Source organism: Haliotis asinina, chromosome 8, assembly GCF_037392515.1.
Source record: "Haliotis asinina isolate JCU_RB_2024 chromosome 8, JCU_Hal_asi_v2, whole genome shotgun sequence".
NCBI classification, from domain to species: Eukaryota; Metazoa; Mollusca; class Gastropoda; order Lepetellida; family Haliotidae; genus Haliotis; species Haliotis asinina.
The window spans coordinates 6,670,855-6,693,702 of NC_090287.1; the positions used below are offsets into that span (position 1 = coordinate 6,670,855).

Sequence of the window (22,848 nt, forward strand, 5' to 3'; positions counted from 1 at the left end):
CTCAACTCTCTATCCACCAAAACAGAGGCTTACTTCCCTTAGATTTAATTAGCAAGTCCAGCTGAGGCCTTCGAGGCGTTAATTGTTGAAATATTGCCAACACTCAGGGTCACTCACTCATTCAAGTATTAGGGTCAGTCAATGCACGAAAAGACGCATTTTTCTCTCTGTCCTTTGGCCTGTAACGAGTTGATTGATGCATAATATTTATGAATATTTGGTACTCAGTGGCCCTGGTGAAGAATACCTCATTCACAGAGCGTTGTGACAATAGGGATTCCCTACTGACCGGGCGTATGTGGGCGTGCGTGTACGTGCGTGCGTGTTTAGCCTTGACTAATGCCAGTTTGAAAGAGCAGGCCAAATCACATACCGTTCCGCAAGTTAAACATTGATATTCCACATGGACTCTGGGTTGTCCAGTTGTCCAGTCCTTATCGTAACCCCATTAGTAGGTTAAGAACATATTTTCTCACTAAACTGTGGGAATATTAAGAGATCAGTGAATCGTACTGATGCTTCAAAGGTATGGTCTAAGTGAGGAAGGAAGGCTCGATGATCCTAATGTAGGCGCAATGGTATTTGCATGGATCACATTGTGTTATGGACAACTAGGAGGACATGGATTAGTTACCATGGAGACAGAATAGATACTTACAGTGCGTTGCTGGTACTGGACCTTGCATAAGAAGGTACTGGTATTAAGTATTTGACCACTCATGGATGGTCTGTTCTTATGACCATTTACATCAATTGTTCATGAATTCCTGTTTCGGTTCCTGGAAACACTGGCACGATGCTTAGTTACCATTCCTCGCACGAAGAGTGGTGCTTGAATCATAGTGAACGCATGCTCGGATCGACTAGTGACCTTTAGATTGTATAGTACTTCCGGTGGGAAGTAAGTCCCAATACAGAATAATGTTGCTTCTACCTGACGGTAACTTCATCAATGTATGAGTCTTGTCTTACATTCATCAAGCGGATCGATCAGAACGCACGTATTCTCCACCCTTCTGGAACATTTCCTATTACACGACCAAGCACCTGAGACACCGGTGATGTTTCTGTTATTTATACCAGAGGCGCCGTATTTTAGGACTTACAACCTGCATAGTAAGAATATTTAAGCAACGAAACCTATTGGCATTTATTATGTCTAGAAGAAAATCAACTTCCCCTTAATGGATTTCATTTCGTATATGTCAAGGTTACAAACAAAAGCACTCGACATATTTATCTGAAAGTCAAAATTGGTTATACATCTTCTGTAATTTCTAAAAGAATTGAGAGCAAATGTGCAAATGCAAGAATATATGGCACATCAATTTTATCACCAAGGATAAGAAGTACCTGAAGGCCATAATGCAAAAATAACAAAACTATAGCATACTCTTGAAGGTCATAGATACACGTTAGACAAACGTCACTTATCTAACAGAACCCTATAGATTTTTCACGTCTTCTAAAGTGCTGGAATGGTATATTCAAGACGTCCCAACCACCTGCTCCCCTACACCTTCTGTCTCCTCTGTTGCAGGAAGCCTTCCGATGGAACTACACCTTCTGTCTCCTCTATTGCAGGAAGCCTTCCGATGGAACTACACCTTCTGTCTCCTCTATTGCAGGAAGCCTTCCGATGGAACTACACCTTCTGTCTCCTCTATTGCAGGAAGCCTTCCGATGGAACTACACCTTCTGTCTCCTCTATTGCAGGAAGCCTTCCGATGGAACTACACCTTCTGTCTCCTCTATTGCAGGAAGCCTTCCGATGGAACTCTTGTTTCCACACACAGAAACGCGGCGCCAGAACCCACGCAAGAAAGGAGCACGTATGATATCTATACCACAAGGTTCAATATGCGGTGCTATACCGAGACTCCCAGTGCGAGTATTCTTTATGTAAGAAACCATTCACACTCCAGTCATGAAACATTCTTTGCCACCCCGAGCTTTGATACCGTGAATTCTGACGGGCAGCTTGTATTTTCACCGAATGTTTACATTATGCACGGAGAGACAAAATTACTGATGTTTCTCTGCTGAGATCGAAACGTGGGCTGATGATATTGTTTCTTCAATATGTAGTCTAATTAGTCAATTAAGCCTGGTGTGCAAAAGAAGCTGGAATGTGTGTGTTTGTGTGTGTGTGCGTTCGTGCGTGTGTGTGTGTGCTGTGTCATCATTTTAAAGATGTATTGGTATCGCACAAATATAGACATCGTTCATAAACTTTGCACACAGTTTTCTAAGATATTACAAGCGGGATTATAGAAGGAGAGTACTCTGATGGCTTCAGTGTTCACTTATTGGTATGTCTCTTTGATCACATGTGGAACGTTAATGTCCTGGATTTTCTCACGTTGATCAAACAAGGTGAGATCGAATATGCCATTTTGAGACAAAATATTAGTTTGTCACGTTTCGTAATTGCTGTATTCTAAATATGGTTGTGCATTGGGGTATGACTGCCTCCTATGTTTTACAAACAGTTATCACGGAAACATAACATGGCACCTTCTATTGTTTTAAATTCTCTCGTAATGAGATGTTCTACCTTTGCACTTAGTATATATGGAACTACATGACTAATATGTCGGTGTTTCCCTGTCAATCTACATTTCATCATTCAACGATCACGAATTAGATCGAGTTTTAGGATGGAATTCAATCCAGTGCACTTAAAACCCGATACGATCTGCAAATACATTCCTGGGATACGAATGCTGTATAGTACCTTTGAAAATATAATACATATTTTCCTCTGCTAACCCTGGTTTATGATTTGAAACAAGCAAGGAAACTTGGTAACTGATTTGTAAGTAAGACATGACAGACAATCGGGTCGTTTCTAACGGTAAAAACCTACGTATTCTGCTTACCGCTGGGACTTTCACTAATAATTAGTTCCTGAAATGTTCGTGTCTTATAGCCTTGTGTTGGAAGAATAACGATAGTTCTACGTGCCGGGGGAAATGCCTGGTAACTTTAAAGACCAAAGCTATCGATTTCCTGTCAGTTTTATCGTGAAACTGTCCAAATTTCAGGAGGCAATGGATCCAGTGATGGAAAGGGAAAAATTCCCTCCTTGATAATTAGAGAAGTCGATGCACGAGATAATAGTCCAGGGATAGCAGGCTGACGGGAAACAAATACGTACACAGTAGGCACGCCAGTAGTCTTCATTGATTATAATGGCTAGACAAGAACAACTGAGAAAATGACACCATTGTACTGGTCTTGGATTATGTTTTTACAACTCCTCACAGAGCATTTCTGTTCCAACATAAAGTATATTTCGTTGCACGGTATCAGCGTCGTCATCCTGATGATCATTATATAACCTTTTATGCACCTGCATCTGTTGTCATGGGGATTCGATGTGAATGATTTGCTTTAAGAAGATGTAATAGTGTTTGGTTTCATGGATTAGGTTGTTATTTTACTTCGTGGTCAGTTATATCCTTGTCAGGTCAGTCTGTGCGTGTGTCCGTTGCCTTGAATCTAATCATGTCAGGTAAGGCAAACCCCTCCTTGACAGCTGCAGCATCTATACCTGACGTCACAGTAAGATGATGCCACGTCAAACATTGTTACCATTACGTCATGCGTTGCCATGCATACAATACAATTTCAGTACAAATAATTGTGTTTTTACCGGGTTGAACAATACAATCACGTCTTTGGGTACGAGTAAAGCCAGAAATAAACCACGTCCTAAAAAGACATGTAGGATTCATTCATGACAATGCAATGGTCATCAGTGAGGCTAGACTGGATTAAACATACGTTTCTGGACAGCGGAGAAACTCCTCAAGTAAGAACTGAGCGCTTCATGTATATTTCTAAACTTCAGCTCACTTCACTTTGAAATGAAATTGACAACTTAATGGTGTCCATTTAATGACTCTACACGTGCACGGTATTGCTTTAAGTAGGCGACTGAATAACATCGTGTGGTAAGGACAGGAAGTTTGATTGCGACTCCCACGGATAGGGGTGACGTTCATGTTGTCAACCATCTGTTTCTCATACAACCAGTTTTTTAAGAGCTGGAATATTCCGTAGAACAAGAAACAAAACACACAGTGACAATATACTCCAACAAGCACAAATCTATTACATGCAATACCTTTCATTGGATCTGTCTGGTTTTCGGAACATTGCATGGTGCTATCACTGTAGTATATTCCTGCTTAAATATAATCCTCAGAAGTGATACCACACCTTATGAACAACTGAACTTTAATGTTAACCTTAAGGATTATCCGAATGACAGTGCTTTCGATTAAGTGTGGATTAAACAATATTTTTCATATGATTCTTCATAGACCTTTAACATAAATTCTTCTTAAACTCGAATATGTGAAGGTCCAGGTAGACTAGGCCTTCAGCAACCCATGCTTGCCACGAAAGGCGACTAGTTGATCACTGGACTGTCTGGTCCAGACACGATTATTTACAGACCGCCGCCATACAGCTGGAATATTACGTTTCGTAATTGCTGTATTCTAAATATGGTTGTGCATTGGGGTATGAATGCCTCCTATGTTTTACAAACAGTTATCACGGAAACATAACATGGCACCTTCTATTGTTTTAAATTCTCTCGTAATGAGATGTTCTACCTTTGCACTTAGTATATATGGAACTACATGACTAATATGTCGGTGTTTCCCTGTCAATCTACATTTCATCATTCAACGATCACGAATTAGATCGAGTTTTAGGATGGAATTCAATCCAGTGCACTTAAAACCCGATACGATCTGCAAATACATTCCTGGGATACGAATGCTGTATAGTACCTTTGAAAATATAATACATATTTTCCTCTGCTAACCCTGGTTTATGATTTGAAACAAGCAAGGAAACTTGGTAACTGATTTGTAAGTAAGACATGACAGACAATCGGGTCGTTTCTAACGGTAAAAACCTACGTATTCTGCTTACCGCTGGGACTTTCACTAATAATTAGTTCCTGAAATGTTCGTGTCTTATAGCCTTGTGTTGGAAGAATAACGATAGTTCTACGTGCCGGGGGAAATGCCTGGTAACTTTAAAGACCAAAGCTATCGATTTCCTGTCAGTTTTATCGTGAAACTGTCCAAATTTCAGGAGGCAATGGATCCAGTGATGGAAAGGGAAAAATTCCCCCCTTGATAATTAGAGAAGTCGATGCACGAGATAATAATCCAGGGATAGCAGGCTGAAGGGAAACAAATACGTACACAGTAGGCACGCCAGTAGTCTTCATTGATTATAATGGCTAGACAAGAACAACTGAGAAAATGACACCATTGTACTGGTCTTGGATTATGTTTTTACAACTCCTCACAGAGCATTTTTGTTCCAACATAAAGCATATTTCGTTGCACGGTATCAGCGTCGTCATCCTGATGATCATTATATAACCTTTTATGCACCTGCATCTGTTGTCATGGGGATTCGATGTGAATGATTTGCTTTAAGAAGATGTAATAGTGTTTGGTTTCATGGATTAGGTTGTTATTTTACTTCGTGGTCAGTTATATCCTTGTCAGGTCAGTCTGTGCGTGTGTCCGTTGCCTTGAATCTAATCATGTCAGGTAAGGCAAACCCCTCCTTGACAGCTGCAGCATCTATACCTGACGTCACAGTAAGATGATGGTACGTCAAACATTGTTACCATTACGTCATGCGTTGCCATGCATACAATACAATTTCAGTACAAATTATTGTGTTTTTACCGGGTTGAACAATACAATCACGTCTTTGGGTACGAGTAAAGCCAGAAATAAACCGCGTCCTAAAAAGACATGTAGGATTCATTCATGACAATGCAATGGTCATCAGTGAGGCTAGACTGGATTAAACATACGTTTCTGGACAGCGGAGAAACTCCTCAAGTAAGAACTGAGCGCTTCATGTATATTTCTAAACTTCAGCTCACTTCACTTTGAAATGAAATTGACAACTTAATGGTGTCCATTTAATGACTCTACACGTGCACGGTATTGCTTTAAGTAGGCGACTGAATAACATCGTGTGGTAAGGCCAGGAAGTTTGATTGCGACTCCTACGGATAGGGGTGACGTTCATGTTGTCAACCATCTGTTTCTCATACAACCAGTTTTTTAAGAGCTGGAATATTCCGTAGAACAAGAAACAAAACACACAGTGACAATATACTCCAACAAGCACAAATCTATTACATGCAATACCTTTCATTGGATCTGTCTGGTTTTCGGAACATTGCATGGTGCTATCACTGTAGTATATTCCTGCTTAAAAATAATCCTCAGAAGTGATACCACACCTTATGAACAACTGAACTTTAATGTTAACCTTAAGGATTATCCGAATGACAGTGCTTTCGATTAAGTGTGGATTAAACAATATTTTTCATATGATTCTTCATAGACCTTTAACATAAATTCTTCTTAAACTCGAATATGTGAAGGTCCAGGTAGACTAGGCCTTCAGCAACCCATGCTTGCCACGAAAGGCGACTAGTTGATCACTGGACTGTCTGGTCCAGACACGATTATTTACAGACCGCCACCATACAGCTGGAATATTGCTGAGTGCGGCGGAAAACTAAACCCACTCACTCACTTCTTGACTTTAGACCTATGGCATCAGCGGACTGCCCAGAAACCACTATGGTGAATAATAAAACTCGTGAATAAAACGCGAGTAAAACCATGCTTTTCACATTTCACCAAGACAATCATATGTATTCTACACAAAAAGGTTGTCAGTAAACATTTAGACAAGCGATCAATACGAGACTTGGTGTCGAGATAATGCATTTCTGTAAACGCTCTTGTGGAATCAATACATCAGAATGTAAAGAACTGTAGCACGGTGAGAGTACAGCACTATGAATGTACAGTAAGTAGGTCAATGATAATCAGGGAAAATTGCCATTCCAAGCATGGGCAAATTAGGGAAAAACACTCATGAAACCTGTCTTGGGGCTATTAATCATCCACACGGCTTGCTACGAATTCAGCTTTCTTCGGAGGTCGAAATCAGTTTGGTGAAAACGGTGGAATTTCAAACTATATGTAATGTTAAACATATGAATACATAATACTTTCAAGTCATTCCACCTTAATGCAACAACAAAGGTAAATGAAACTGTGCTTTGCAATTCAAGGTAGTTCAGCAAGGTGAATGTAGCTTGGTTTGACATATTGATCAATTGACTTTCACCATGGATATGTGAATGCAAGGATGGTTGGTGCGTGTGTCAGTTGCCTTGAGCAGTATTCGAACGTACGCAAGACGTGGTCAGAACATGTCCACACATAATACCTACGGTAAGGTCAAACCTGAACCTTGGACTTTATGATCGAACGATGCACCCTCCGGGCTAAAGGCAAGGAACAGATGCTGTATTTCAAATATTCACCAACTGACTTCTTTACAGTATATGTGAGAAAGAAGTATTGCAGAAAAAAGTCTGTACTCAGACAAGTCAAAAATCATTGTCAAAGGTCTCTTAAGATATATACCAAAATAAGTTGCACAAGAACAACATTTTTACAATGAAACCTATTTTGAAAAACAAAGCAATATAACTCTGTGGTTGTTCATGGTCGATGCAGTTTCTCATATGCAGCGTATACACTAAAATATGGGTCCACAAACCCAATAACCTAATTTCATGTCACAAGCTTTCTGCGATTTTACAACTATCTCTGTGACATAACACATGTCGGGATTGACCCAATGCTTAAACATTTACCAAGCTGCTCTTTAACATGAGTTTTCAGTTTCAGAAATAATAGTGGGTTAAAATGAAACAATAGTAAAAACATTCCGTTCAGATCCATACATACATAAATACACACATACATAAAGCCATACACACGTCTATATTTAATGTTACGCATTAACATTTATAATTAACGAGCATCTATCCATCTCTGTGTATTAAAAAGAGTGTTATGCAATGTACTTATATCATACGTGCGATGACACTACCTATAACACAAAATCTGTGAAAATACTTGATACATTGACACTAAACCTATGTCCGATAGATCAATCCTTGCCCTGGTCATCCAGTACGAATATACTGCTATGACACATAAGCTAACAAGTTGATGGCAATGATGTGACCTTGCCACGCAAACGTGACCTCCCCAGGGACCATCTGTCATCATGGCGTGTTTTGATGGCAACGAACGACTATTGAATCTCCAACATGTAGTTTGTGTGCAGCTTTATTAGACACAAGTAGGATGTGGTGAAGCTAGAGCACGTTGTTCATCATAGTTGTGCATGCAAGACTTACACAGAACACCGACTTGCAAATCCCCAGAAACAACAGCTGAATGCCAAGTGGCTCGTGTAAACATTCGATAGCTTCCCGAGACTTCTGAAGTCGTGTCATCATTTTTGACATTTACGACAAGAGCCAGGTACTGGCGTGGATGATGACATAGTCATTTGTTAATCTTGGGTCGATCTATAACCTGATTATCCTGTCTGTCTGGGCAGTGAAAGGTGACAAGGCCAGGGAGGAATGTCCCGACATATTTGCAAACAAATGGGCAAAGATACCAAGATATATATCACCAAATGTTTCAAACTTGGAAAATCCAGTTTACTGAATGAACTATATCATATTCTTTACAAATCGTGTGTCAAAAATGGAAACTTTAAACGTATTTAGAAATGTTTTGAAGAAATGTACAATTCTAGTTCTCAGAACATATATTGGCTTGAGTATCCCATGAAAGTCCTGTGGAATAGCCGACACTTTAAATTTTGTATATCTTGCTATTGACTTATAACACGTAGAAACTGGTACTCCAGTCGCGATGAACCAACAAAATAGGGACCCTGTATGTCCTTAGTCCAAACTCAAAGCCAGCAAAAGCTGAGATACGATTGACTTTACCATAACATACACTGTATTACGTCCTTTTGTTTGGATGATCAGGTCTATTTTTCTGTCTTGGGCTTCTGGATTGCAAAATATCGGACTGTTCGTAATGGGAGGTATTATTGATAATTGATTTCAGGACGTAGGTCGATCTAACTTAGCTGGTGTCGTGCTGGAATGCTTTGGTAGTATCTAATTAACTCTTTTGTGTTTTTATCGTTCTGTGGAATGATTCCATGTTCGGTCCATGCATGAATAATATATGCAGCAGGAGACTTGAGTGAGTGAGCATGGGTATTCGCTTTTCCTTGAATCTTTCCAGTATTATGACGGCGGAACTATATCAAATGAGTTCGGTCATGAAGGCATATGAAAGAGTAGTGCAACTAGCAACACAAATATTAGGCAGATTATGAGAAAAAAACCCATTCATCACTGGAATAGCTACAGCATATATGTATAGTTTCAGACTACCATGATTTGATATGTGTCGGGTACAGACACACACACTGATATTCATATTTATAGCAGTCCATGCAAGATGTAAGGACCAACGAAAAAAATAGAGAATATGGTCACGCTAGAAAAACAGAATGGACTTGAAATGTTTGAAATGATGATTGAAATTTAGCACAAAGATGCATTGTGTATCAGCTACGAGTTACACTGAGTCAGCAACGCCTGAACCAACAGTGCCGTTGTCCACGTTTACTTCACGCGGTGTATCACGACGAATAAATGAGAGATCCACTATCCAGTGTGAACTCCAATATGGCTAACATGGCTTGGGCCCAGAAGTATGGCCACACAGAACACACGGATAATTCTGTTTGTCCCAGATAGGCTACATATCGACCACACAGCTCGTCGGTCATTCGGTGTGGTGTGTATTGACCAACACGGTTGACCTTTTGGCCAGTTGCAAGACAAGCATGTTGATGACGTCACTCGCGAAGCAATTACTGTGGTACAGTTTGCCAGCTGTTTGACGTCACAATATGTGTGCAATTCCCATTTGCGTGATCAATAGCGAAATAGACCTACTGGTACTCGATATCCCCCTGACAATCCACGCAGCAAAATGACTTCGATTGCTTCTATTGCCTGACAAAGCTATTTGCTAAACATTGTCTGTCGTCCGTGCCGTGTGTGACGTCAGTACACGTTGTCAGTTCAGGGGATACTTCCTGTGTGTAACGTGGTCCCCAGTCTTCAGGGAAGGCGTTCTAATGGAGAGTTCGCGGGAGTTCCTTGAGAGATCCTGAATCCAATAATGTATTGTCACTGTATAAACACTGTATTCGATTGTGAATGCAAAATTCAAGAGATTCACATTTCGATACAAACGCATGGTCACGAATGTTTCAAACCAATACCAACTGTCGGTCAACTTGAAATGATTTTCAAAGTCAAAAACACGTTTACAGCCATATGAATGTCCTGCAAAGAGGAAGGAGTATCACACAGCTCCGCATATTATAAGCCTGTATTTGTGAAACGCTAAAAACTGAGATGCAACTAGGTGCAAAAGTGTTAGCGTATCCTGCTAGCCAGGCATGGGGATGTATATAGTTGATGCATTTAATGCGGTGTGGGTAGATCCAGCGGGGTGTGTTCAGATGGAACGACGGGCAAGGCGCTGGTCAACAGTACTTCCGTTAATAGTAATACTACCTCTTTTATTTCTGCCACAATTAAACCATATCCACGATTACATCCGCCCATGTTTTTATTTCTGCACCCGGTACTCCCACTTCTATTACTGTTGTTTCTACGACCGCTTCTGTTACTGCTGCCATTGCCGCAGCCTTTAATTCCTTTATTGCCTCTGCTGCTTGTTATTCTAATACTAAGCTGATGCTATTGGTGTTGCTTCCTCTTCAGTTACTAGTATCACTGCCGCTCTTGTTTCGAAGCCAATACAGCTGTTGTTTTACTGCAGCTACTTTAATTACTGATACTGATGCTTAGATCTACAATAATCGCTACGTCTGTCCATACTATCATTACAATTTCTTCTACTGTTATTACAATAATGCCATCACACCTAAATGCACACTCACTGTTGTGCCTACAACTTCTACAAGAGTCTCCTCATCTTCTCCAACTACGGTTATTGTATGAACGACTACAGACAGTGTCAGAAATACTCGTGAGGTAATAACCAGGTTGACAGCTGAAATATTCAGTTTGATCTCCGCGTTAGCGTCTAGTTCTCGAACCATGTAAATAACTGATAAATTACACTGAGAAAGAATAGCGATATTGCATCTCCTCACCACACCATCTCGTACAACTGGGAGGATCAGATCCCATAGGCTTGTGCTGGTTTTCTTAAAACAGAGTTCCATCCTTGATGCTGTACGGCAGATCTGTACCAAGCTGTTATCCTTAACATGAAAGGTCACCGTAAGACAATATAATCAGTCTCGGACATCAGAACAAATACTAATAGGTGCCATTGGGCAGGAGAGTGTGATTAGTGTGATTACACAATGCCATTTAGGAAATGATCAAATGTAACATACGTTATATTTGGGATTACGCTAAGTAAGGTACAAATTCAAGTACATTTTGGGGCTAACCCGCTCAGTCACCGCGACTTTCAAGGAACTAGAATCTCGTCTTTACTATGAACTTATCATGCGAAGTATAACACATTTTACAGGAGAAAAAGGGTTGAACTTTTAAGAATTGATGACAGTGTCAAAAGGGTTAGCATATCCCAATCGGCGTTTTGTATAATCTTTTGTTCTGTACCCGACAACTGGATAGATGGAAAATCAGAAATTCAATCTTTCAAGATGTTTGCTGAAACTCTGCTAGAGGAAAGCCAAAAGTGATCTTGCCCATAGTCAGTGAGTTCACTCCAACAATATTCAAAAGGATAGGCCTCTTCTGCGTTCGTAGACATTCAAACCAAGATAACGTGGACAGATACTGCGATATCAGCAACGCAGTAGACGACTGCAACATGATCGACTGTGACAAGAAACTCGACTGCAGGATATTTAAGGAACAGTGATTAAACATTCATTCTTTGACGTTTCTGTTCATGGTATGTGCCACTGATGTAAGATAATTCAATTCTTTGAATGAACAGATAAACTGCCAGTAATATACGGAACAATTTGGAGAGTGTTTGAAACACTACTTTAAACTTGGATGATTCTTGAATAGAAATATGCCATCAACATCAATGACAGTTTGATGTGTGTCCTAACCTATATTTCGAGCTCAGTCATAACTCATGTATGATCACAACGGTATAACCTTTAAAATAACCATATCACGACAAACGTTGAAGTATCAAACGTCATAGGAATTTCAGTTATCGATGTGCAAAAGGAGACTGGTGTCTACTTAAACCAACGAGGTCATACTTGCTTTGGATATTCATGTTCCCTGCTTGACGATGACGAGGAATACAGAGAAATGTTTGCGTCAATGCAAACGTCCTGCCACACACATACCTATCATACTGCATGCAGCGAAGGAATCCTCTGAAATGATCTTGTTCTGCTTCGTTATGCTTATACCGTACTTAATCACATGCAAGATCGGTATTTTCAAAATAATAGTTTATTACATTTGTCCACGACGAATGTTCTTGAAGGTTAAGATCATTATTATTGCATGGGTATTTATACCGTACTTAATCACATGCAAGATCAGGATTTTCAAAATAATACATTTGTCCACGACTAATATTCTTGAAGGTTAAGATCATTATTATTGCATGAGTATTTATACAGCCGTACAGTCCATCCCAACCACATGCATGTTCAAACGCTTTGTTGTTTCCCTCGATCTTTGGATGTCAATCTCAACGGAACATCTAATTTTCAATCTCCACTCCCTAGTGATCATAAAACGACACAAGATGCAGTACTGAGGAAGGTAATAGCGTTAACATCAGTTAGGAATTCCCCTGGGACCAAACTTTTCTTATTTCTATATGTTTGTTTCAGTTGTGAGAGGAACACAAAATCTTTGCGTCTGGGTTTGCAAGTAAGAACCGTACATATGAAAACGTATGTTTTAAGCTTCACAACGTTGCATATTTGTTCGGCTTTTTAGGTTGGGCTTGTGAAATATTTATTATTGAAAACAATAGTGTTGTGAAGGAGAATTTAGAATATGCTTTGGCACCTAGAATAACATCCTTTCAGGGTAAAAATGAGTGGTTTGTTACAAAATCCGATGCCCCATTTCCCAGCATAGATATTAGCTTATCACAACATGTCGCATGGTCCTCATGGATGTGCACGAAGATTATTTTAGACTGTACTAACATTCCCCAAACCACAGCAACACTAAGAAGCTAAGTTCTGATAAAGCGTGTGGGTGAGTGCTATCATTACAATATACATGGGTACAACTGTGTTCAGTAACACGGTCCCAGTTTGTGGGCCTCTATTGCATGAGTTCTTCATGATGGCAATATGATGCAATCACAGACATTCCGTTACGTTGAGCAACGATTGTCTGTATGGCACTTTGCTAAATAGATGGATCAAGATACTTATACGCTCACTCTTTGCCCTTATAAACCGACAGAGAGATGGCTTATATATGAACACAAACATTTTTCACGGCAGATGGATAATTACGAAACTGAAGACAGCTGAAGAGAGCTGAAGTATCATGACTTATCATAGCGAGCATGGATTATTCTACTGACAGATGATAATGAAACTGTATAGAGGGCCACAGTACTATGACTGATAATAGTGACCATGAACTAGAATAAAAGTCGTTTATGAATAACTGGATATAATCTGGATCAGGATTATGAGGAATCATACATGGATGGAAGGAATCAAGAACGATACATAATTACCAATGATATGTATTCTACACATGAACTTTGTCGTAAACATGCCATTACTCTAGACTATTCACATAAATGAAAATATAAAGCTGGTTCTATAATACAAGCATATATAAATGGTTGCACATTATTTTATTGAATAAGTAACTGCATTAAATGTATCAGAATCGGTCTTCTTCTTCTTCGTCTTCTTCTTCTTCTTCTTCTTTGTACTACTGCCACTACTACTACTACTACTACTACTGCTACTACTGCTACTGCTACAGCTACTACTGCTACTACTGCCACTACTACTACTACTACTACTACTACTACTACTACTACTACTGCTACTGCTGCTACTGCTACAGCTACTACTGCTACTGCTACTATTACTGCTACTATTACTACTACTACTGCTACTGCTGCTACTGCTGCTACTGATACTATTACTGCTACTACTACTACCACTACTACTACTACTACTACTACTACTACTACTGCTACTGCTGCTACTGCTGCTACTGATACTATTACTGCTACTACTACTACCACTACTACTACCACTACTACTACTACTACTACTACTACTGCTACTACTGCTACTGCTGCTACTGCTACAGCTACTACTGCTACTGCTACTATTACTGCTACTATTACTACTACTACTGCTAGTGCTACTACTACTACTGCCGCTACTGCTACTACTGCTGCTACTGCTACTGTTGCTACTATTACTGCTACTGCTGTTGCTACTACTACTAGTTGTTGTAGTGACGTCATCAGCGTGAAGCACATTGGTTCGCACTTCCATCATGCATGTATCCAGCACTTATTTCACGTTATGCTCGCACTGGCATTTGCCTCACAGTAAACCAACACCCTGACGTACTGTAAACCTACGCCTTGACTTACTGTAATATTACTCCCTGACTTACAGTAAACCTACATCCTGACTTACGGTACACCTAAACCTTGACTTACAATAAACCTACCCCTTGACTTACAGCAAATCAACACTCTGACTTCAAATAAACCTGTACCGTGACTGACAGTAAATCTAACGGTGACTCGGGTAACTCACATCAAACCAGCCCAGTGACTCTTACCCTTTTAGTCACCATAAAACTACCCTATCACCTAAACACTTCACCTATCACGTAAACACTTCCCACATAAGTGACACGCCATGTCTGTCTAGCAAACTCCCAGTAAATGTTTCATTATCAGTTACCCGTTAAACATTCTCACCTTTCCAAATAATATAAATGGCTAAAACCTCTTCAAACATCCATGTACTTTACACCGTAGCTACATAGAGACAACTGCCGTGTCGTCTTGATCGGGCATGATTACGTATGATAGAATGACTGTTCAACGTGACCAAGTTTCATTTGAAGGATTTGCCACATGAGGTATCAATTACAACATCCCCTGCCTTATCTGGCGTTGTAGCCGTATAATGCAACTGTCTGTTTCTGATATCCTCAGTTGGCTAAGTCACTCATTAGCAAGTTGTAATAAAGTGACACATGCGGCCTTGTAGTGAAAAACAAATGGATTTATAATGGCAATATCGTGAGCGTACTAGCGTGGATATGTTTGTTTCTTTGCCAAATCTTCATTTCTCTGTCACATTTTCCTGTGTTGGCCACATATCCGTATATCTACCACATATTCGTACACGTACATGTTCCTACCTGACAGAAACAAGGATAAAGTAGAAACAGATGATACTGAAGAAGCAAAGATTATATATCCAAAACACACAAGGTCTATAAAAAGCTAGAATTAGTATCATCAACTAACACAATCTGCTGTATGACAAATCATCAACACAGTTCATGTTACCTCTTTACTATCACTACATAGACGTTGGCTATTAGATATCTAAACATCCATTGTCAACTGGTCATGAAACTCAAACTCGACATCAAACATAAATAATATATCAAGGTTACGACTCCATCGTAGGTGTGACAATATCGACTACAATCAGTTAAGCACTGCCGGCTTGTGACAGCCATGGACAGATGGCGCCCCTCTTCAGCACCCGAGCCGCGGGGATGTCTATTGTATCGAACTCAACACAACGTTATCAACGATGATGCTACGCTTATCAGGACGCTGAAGACGCCAGAGGCGACTACATGGGTGGAGGTTACACCTACGTGGTCGACGGGATTGGCATTGGCGACTTTAATATAGAAACAAGCAAATTACAAGGTGGTTATAAACAGAACACACAACAAATCCCAGACCGATAATGCATTAGTACGAACCGATATGTACACGTGGGTTCCTTGGAAGATGCAATTGTGTCAATTTTGACAGGCTGTTGTCATTACTCCGGTGTCGATTTGGTGCCAGTGTTCAGTCCTATTTAGTAACAGCGGTCTTTCAGCTGTTTTAGTCATTGCATAATATCCTGTTATAGTTCAAATGTGTAATCAGTTCACATACTACCTACCCAGAAAGTTTTCGTCCAACAGCCACGAGAGTACATTTCAGTTGCAATCAACTCGTTATATCTTGACACGATCTTATAATTGCCGAGTTAAGCTAAACGTAACACTAACGTAAACTTGTTTGAATTAATAATGTCGTGTTCACGATGTCAGACGCCCAAGGGTTTCGCTAATCTTTCAAATCATGCCAGATAACAGAGTAGAGTAAGGTAATATCATCGAGTGTCGATATGCTAGAAATAGTAATGCGATAATAAACACGATACATATACTGATTTAAAGATACCTCAGTGTCAAAATATTAATTAAAACGAGTAAAACCTTAAATCACAAATCATTTCATTGGTACGTACTACCTATCAACTTCCGGTTTGTCAGGCACAATGCTTACCTCACTAGAATACCGTTCAAAATGGCGCGAAATTGTCTCTCTTTACAGGATGCTATTCTGTTTTGGGGAGTTTGATCATTACATGTCAGATCATCTGCAGAATGACCACAGTCCGGTTGGCTATTCATCTATGGCACCGTTATTAGCTAAGAGAATATTTTAACTGAGTCGAGACTGAGATTCGAACTCCAGACCAATACCCGTTGACACGTCTATGACACAGTAAAAATTATAATGTTTGCAACACTGGAGCATTCTGTGTCATTGAATTGGCTAGTTGTATTTCATTGTGTCAGTTACCATTTCAAGTAAATGTAAGCCTATCTTATGAATTTTGGACCCTTAAAACATGACCGTAACTCAATGGGAAAAAACGAAACAACACAACAAACAGAAACTGAAAAAAAGACAGACGTTTAACGAATGAAAAAACGAACCTACGACATAAACAACCCGAATAATATATAAACATTCACACGAAAGTCATCTTGCAATAGCGATAAAACAAATATGTCTCAAGGAACAGAATTATTTTTCTTAAATGGGTGTTTTAATGATGAGGAAAAACCCAAGCAGTACCCCGAACCTAGCACAATGCAATTTTGAAAGTGTTCATAACATGCTTAAGGAAACTGTTTCCCCAATGACGCACAATATTAATTATGCACAACAATCTCGAAATGAAAGTAAACAGTCGTCAAACCGCCATCCTGGAACTGCCTGCTCCAGTGTTAGGTAACACGTCAGGGGCTAAATCCGAGGGAAGCGATATCCTAGACTTCGTCATAATTGCTGGCAATTTGCTGTATTTGTCGGGGAGGGAATTGCCTGTTTGTGCATAGAAAGTAGTGGACTGACAAACCTCCTGTTTGCATAGCGATCCTTGTGTAAAATTGGCTGATCATATTTTGCTGTAAATAATCGTTCTATACACTGTGTTATTTAGCAACAAATCAAGCTAATTGTCAGCTCCAGATGTTACACATGAACTCCCGTTTTCTTGTAACTTACAGTTTTCATTTACAGCCAAATATGAGGCATTTTCGAGCATGAAATTCCTATTTTTCATTTAATTGCCTGTAGCCGATTTGCCATATTACACATTATAGTAAGTGATGGTATTGGAGGTGTTCGTATTTCTGAAGTTAACAAAGTAAGAATGTTTGTTCACGTAAAATGATACAATGTGACATGATGATTTCAAACTTATCTATGTCAGTTCTCCCCTATTACAATGTGTATGTTAGTCATTTGTAATACAGTGCGGGAAATAAGAAAATCTCAGCAATCTACAGCTGACTCTAGAAATGTGAATAACCAACAGCTGAAAGGTGATGTGTGAATAGACTACAGTTAAAGCTGTCGGGAGAATACTACAGCTGAGAGGGGAAATGCGAATAGCCTACGGCTTATGAGAGGAATGTGAATTGACTGCTGCCAACGGTAGATATGTGAATATTCTACAGCTGACCGGAGATACTTGAATATTCTAAAGGCGACGTGAGATACGAGAATATTCCAGACGGCAGAAACATGAATATTCTACACCTGACGGAGACACGCGAATATTCTGCACAGTTGACATAAGATACGTGAATATTCTGTACAGTCCATGTGAAATAAGTGAATATTCTGCGGTCGACAGGAGATACGTGAATATGCTGTACAACCGAGGGATATAAGTGAATATTCTACAGCCGACAGAATACATGTGACTATTTTGCAGCTGACTGGAGATATGTGAATATCCTGTACAGCCCAGGGGAGATGTGAATAGTCACTCTCATGTTACGAGGTCTTGAGAATGCAAAGGAACCTACTAATATATATACATCATATCAACTGACTGAGATAATGAACTATTGGATGGAATCTGATATCACTGCTTAACAATTTTGATTAATTGATGCCGGTAGATATTGACGCGATATGTGTAAACATAATGAACAACGAGTCGTGGGAGGTTCTGTCATAATATACAGCTTCCCGACATGTGTTATGAGGAAATGTTTAGCAGTGATATCAGATTCTATCCAATGGTTCATTATCTCAGTCAGTCGATATGATGTGTGTATATTATGGATTTGACCAAAATAAATCTTGCTATTTTCAATGTCTAGATGGACAATAACAGAATTTCAGTATATGAAGGAAATAATTTACTTTAAAAGTTCTATCCTTGATCAAAGGGAAATAACAAAGAAATACTGTCATTTTCCCATTTGAAGGCAGAACCATAGATAGCCTCGGTTGCTCGCGGCAAAGCAGTTGTAATAAAAGGGAGAATATATTTGACTTGATAAAAACGAAACTAGGATAATGACATTGTTTTGTTAGAAAAAAGATAGTGAAACTGTAAACTCGTTCTTCTGTCATTTTGTTCAGATCAACTTACGAAAAGGTTGGTTTTCATTTCGAATCTGACATTGGACATGAGTTCGCATGAGTTCGATTCAATAACGTTTTTGAACAGGGCCACGTTTCATAAAGCTATCATAGCCGTACGATTGTCGTAACTCCTATACTGTAATACAGACTCACGACAGACGTAACGCTACGATAGTTTTGTGAAACGGGCCCAATTCTCTGGCAATACCTGACTTGTGTGTTTACAAGGACGATTTAGCTGGGATTGTGCCATCTTGATTGACAGGCTTTCGCGTGGTAAGAATTAATTCACTTGTTTCTGAGGAAGCTTTCGTTATTAAACCCAGTGACTGGAAACTTATGAACACTGGCCACAAAACAGCGTACGGCAATGCCACAGAAGAGTTATATACATATAAGAAATATATAGACAAGACGGGAAGTGATAACCAACATGATTAAGATATCCTAAAGATCACCAAGTGATAACTATTTTGATAATTCCATCTTCATCAAGTCGCCATATGTCATACAGCTAAACTACCTTACTAAGCAGTACACATCCACGGTTGATGGTGTTTAAACATGAATCAAACAAGGAATGTTTAATGATGGTGATGTACTGGATACGGATATCATGATGCGTTGTGAACCGAAACATTACTCTTGTCTTTTCCTGTCAGCTTTATAACGCTTTGGTAATTTTTAAAATTAAATATATTTCGGTCTAACCGAGGTACAAGTGGAAACTTCCTTTTGCCTGATACTTCAGCTAAAAATGCATAATTTTATCTAATTTTCAGAAAGTACCGACACATATTTTTTTTCTATTTTCAGAACGTGCCGACACCTCTATTATACTAACAGATTTAATGGTATGTGGTGTAACTGAGTATCTGTTAGGAAACATGCTGCCAACGTTGAAGGTACGCCTTGAGAACACGTTCTGATCTACATGCCGCTATATTTTCAGAGAAATGAAACATCAACGACATACTGATCCTCCGACGTCGTGACCTAACTGTGACCGATCAGTGATGTACGTGTATGCACCTGCAAACTGAGTGTGTAAACATTGATTTGATAGGGCTCATGGTATAGTGCCATCATGGAATCTAACGATTCCGCCTGATGACGTAGTTGGGTACAAAATTTGGGGGTGCTGGGGATCAACCATTTAAAACTCTAGTTGGTTGGGGCAAATGGGTGGAAGCTATCAACTGCTGAAAGCGAAAGTTTCAGCCATAATAATACATAATTGCAAGCTGTTTAAGAACCAAATTCTTCGGTACAAAGATTTTCCCTCCGCCTCTCACCCACTCCCCTTCCTTTCCCTCCTTCATAAATTGTTGCTCATCTTCACCTGTGCTTACTGTGCTGACACCCCATTAGTACCACCGCCAAATACGCACTATGTGTAATTATTACATCCAGGTAAAATTAGGACATGTGTAATCATATATCGAAACTTCGTGAGTACTCTGTGTTGCATATTCTCAATCCTGAAATGTGTATCTTCCAATATTTGGCTGCAGGTAACTACTTGAAGGGGTGAAAATACGATACAAACATGCCGTAAACATCATCTTCCCAACAATACCATGTCAAAGTAGACCCATTAGTCATAGATTATAAATATTTTGACATGTAATAAGTCACTAAATGCATTGATTCAGCCAAATATCTTTAGATACCGATTTCAAAAATCACAATAAGCATAGATGTATACGTGCTACGAGTATCAAACAAGTCCAACAACAAAGGAATGGACAGTGTCGGCCTTCCAAACTCTCATCGACCACAACAACCACCGCTGACCATCACTATGGCCACAAGAAGAGAAATTCCCATGAACCACAGCTACCTACCGGAGACACATAGGTAAATCCTGTTCTTTTTGCTACATCTCTGGCCACTCTTGCTCCTCCAGGGGCCTCAAGCTCCACTAACCAGGAGTTAGTAAGCACTTCGACCTCCTTACATACGACCAGCTCTGGAAGGACTAGAGCCAATGTTACCAATATTCCCAGGAATCGTCTAGTTCTCCATGACTGAAAATTAACCATTTCAAACAGTACGCCCTCAATTCCGGTTTGTCCTTCGTGTGTTTCCAACAACAATCTTCAGGTGCTGTTTACGGTGTTCCTACTTCAATATCTGATGTTCCTTTCCTCTGCTTGAATCCCCGACCTGGTCGTTCTTGGCAAAAAGCACCTAATAAAATATTCGCCTGGCTTCGCGCGGTGATGGCGCGCGATCGATAACAATTTCTGGTCACGTGGTTATTTGACGTCACATCCTAGGAAACGGCGGCCATAATGGCAGATCGATCGGGATTATTGGGAAAAGTCCGCGGACAACAGAACGCCGCTTGACACTACAGAGGCATCCGAAGATGGGTCGGGGCTGCAGATTGATGAAACTAGGAGTATGTCTCCTTCTTCAAGAATCGCCCTGTAACTGGTCGTCTAGAACTGTGGTATTAAAAGACAGAATCTCATCTAATTTCCACCATATACAACTTACTCTGGCTATTATGTTCCACAGCTAAGAATGCTTTTAATCGATTTCAGTAGTAATTAAATTTAGCAGGAAGGTCTTGTGCGGGAACGATTGCCGCCCGGGGCCAATAGCTATATCTCGTTCGTTGAGGTAACACCGAAAAGACCAGACAATAGGTCAGATTTGATAAATCATTAATCATCGACATGAAGTCAACACCAGGCGTACCTACATAGAAACAGTTCCGTGTCGTTAGATTTACCGTGTTTGTTAAAGGATTGGTGAACTGTTATAAATGGGAGTTTGAAGAACAATACAGATCTCGAGTAGGACATCCGTGTCGCATGAAACTGCTATAACATGTTTGGAAATAAACAGATAATTTCACTTAAGAGAAGTCTGTATGTTTCGAAGTTTTGTAGAGATGATATTATTGGTGTATAAAAACATTCCACTTCACAATGAAGCTATTTTATGAATTGAATTCTGAAGTTAAAATAGCGCATTACACTTGTCAGAATCAGTCATATCATGAACTTGAAACGGATGTGGTTGCGTTCGTTTTCTGATTGTAAATATCAATCCATTAACCTTTGTAACATCAGGAACTGTCCAGGCATCTGTTATTTTCGCACAGCAAGTGCGTAGATTTCCCCGTCATCATGACCGATTGGTTTTCTAAATGTGAAAAGAAATGAAAAGAGCCTTGTCTGCTGTTACTGACTTGGTGGTGTTTGAAACTCAACTGTTTATGTCTAACCCATAACGCTGAGCATATCAATCGGTCTACAGGTACACCTCCATGGATCTGCCATACGTTGATAGCAATACAATATGCCGACTACGGCCAGATTTGTAATAAAAGTGCAATTACGTTTTAGCGTAAGTAGTATCGACCGCCCCTGCTCTCCGGGACATCGTCGCAACAAAGCAACTTATCAATTAATCGTGACTTGACCAGGAACAAATGAGTTTCGAAACAGTTAGGGCCAATTTGGCATATCACCTGGTCTCGAGTACGCCTTCTGTGAAGCATTGGAGTGATGAAACAATAGAGAAGATGCTTTAGGAACGATGATATGACGATGAGAAATGTATATCGATCAAACAACATTCAGGATCATGGGAGTTCGGAGGATAGTGTTATCACTATGAAATTGTTTGTTCAGTCTTGACTAAAAAAAAAATCTCTAAAAATATTCTTGGTTCTAACTTCTTTGGCACTGTATATCGCCTTAGGCTTCAAATATCATTTGTTAAACAGCATGCAAGAGGCCATTTTGTGTAATGACTACTGTTGTATAACAGTAATTATTTTACCTCACGCATAAATGTCGTTTTCTGACTGGACGAGTGCTCTAAACGTGATGCATTGCAATAGCACCAGCAATACCGTAAGTACTTGAACAAGGAGAGACAACATCTC

At 39.7% G+C, this 22,848-nt stretch overlaps 1 protein-coding gene across 1 annotated transcript in view; it reads right to left on the reverse strand.

Annotated features, from left to right (window-relative positions):
• LOC137294422 (neuroendocrine convertase 2-like) overlaps positions 1-21,185 on the reverse strand; it is a 43,822-nt gene extending 22,637 nt beyond the window's left edge. The window contains exon 1 of the mRNA XM_067825430.1: positions 20,789-21,185. Within this exon, the coding sequence (XP_067681531.1) occupies positions 20,789-20,986 (198 nt within the window). The 5' untranslated portion in view covers positions 20,987-21,185. The remainder of the gene's footprint in view (positions 1-20,788) is intronic.
• Positions 21,186-22,848: the final 1,663 nt, after the last annotated feature.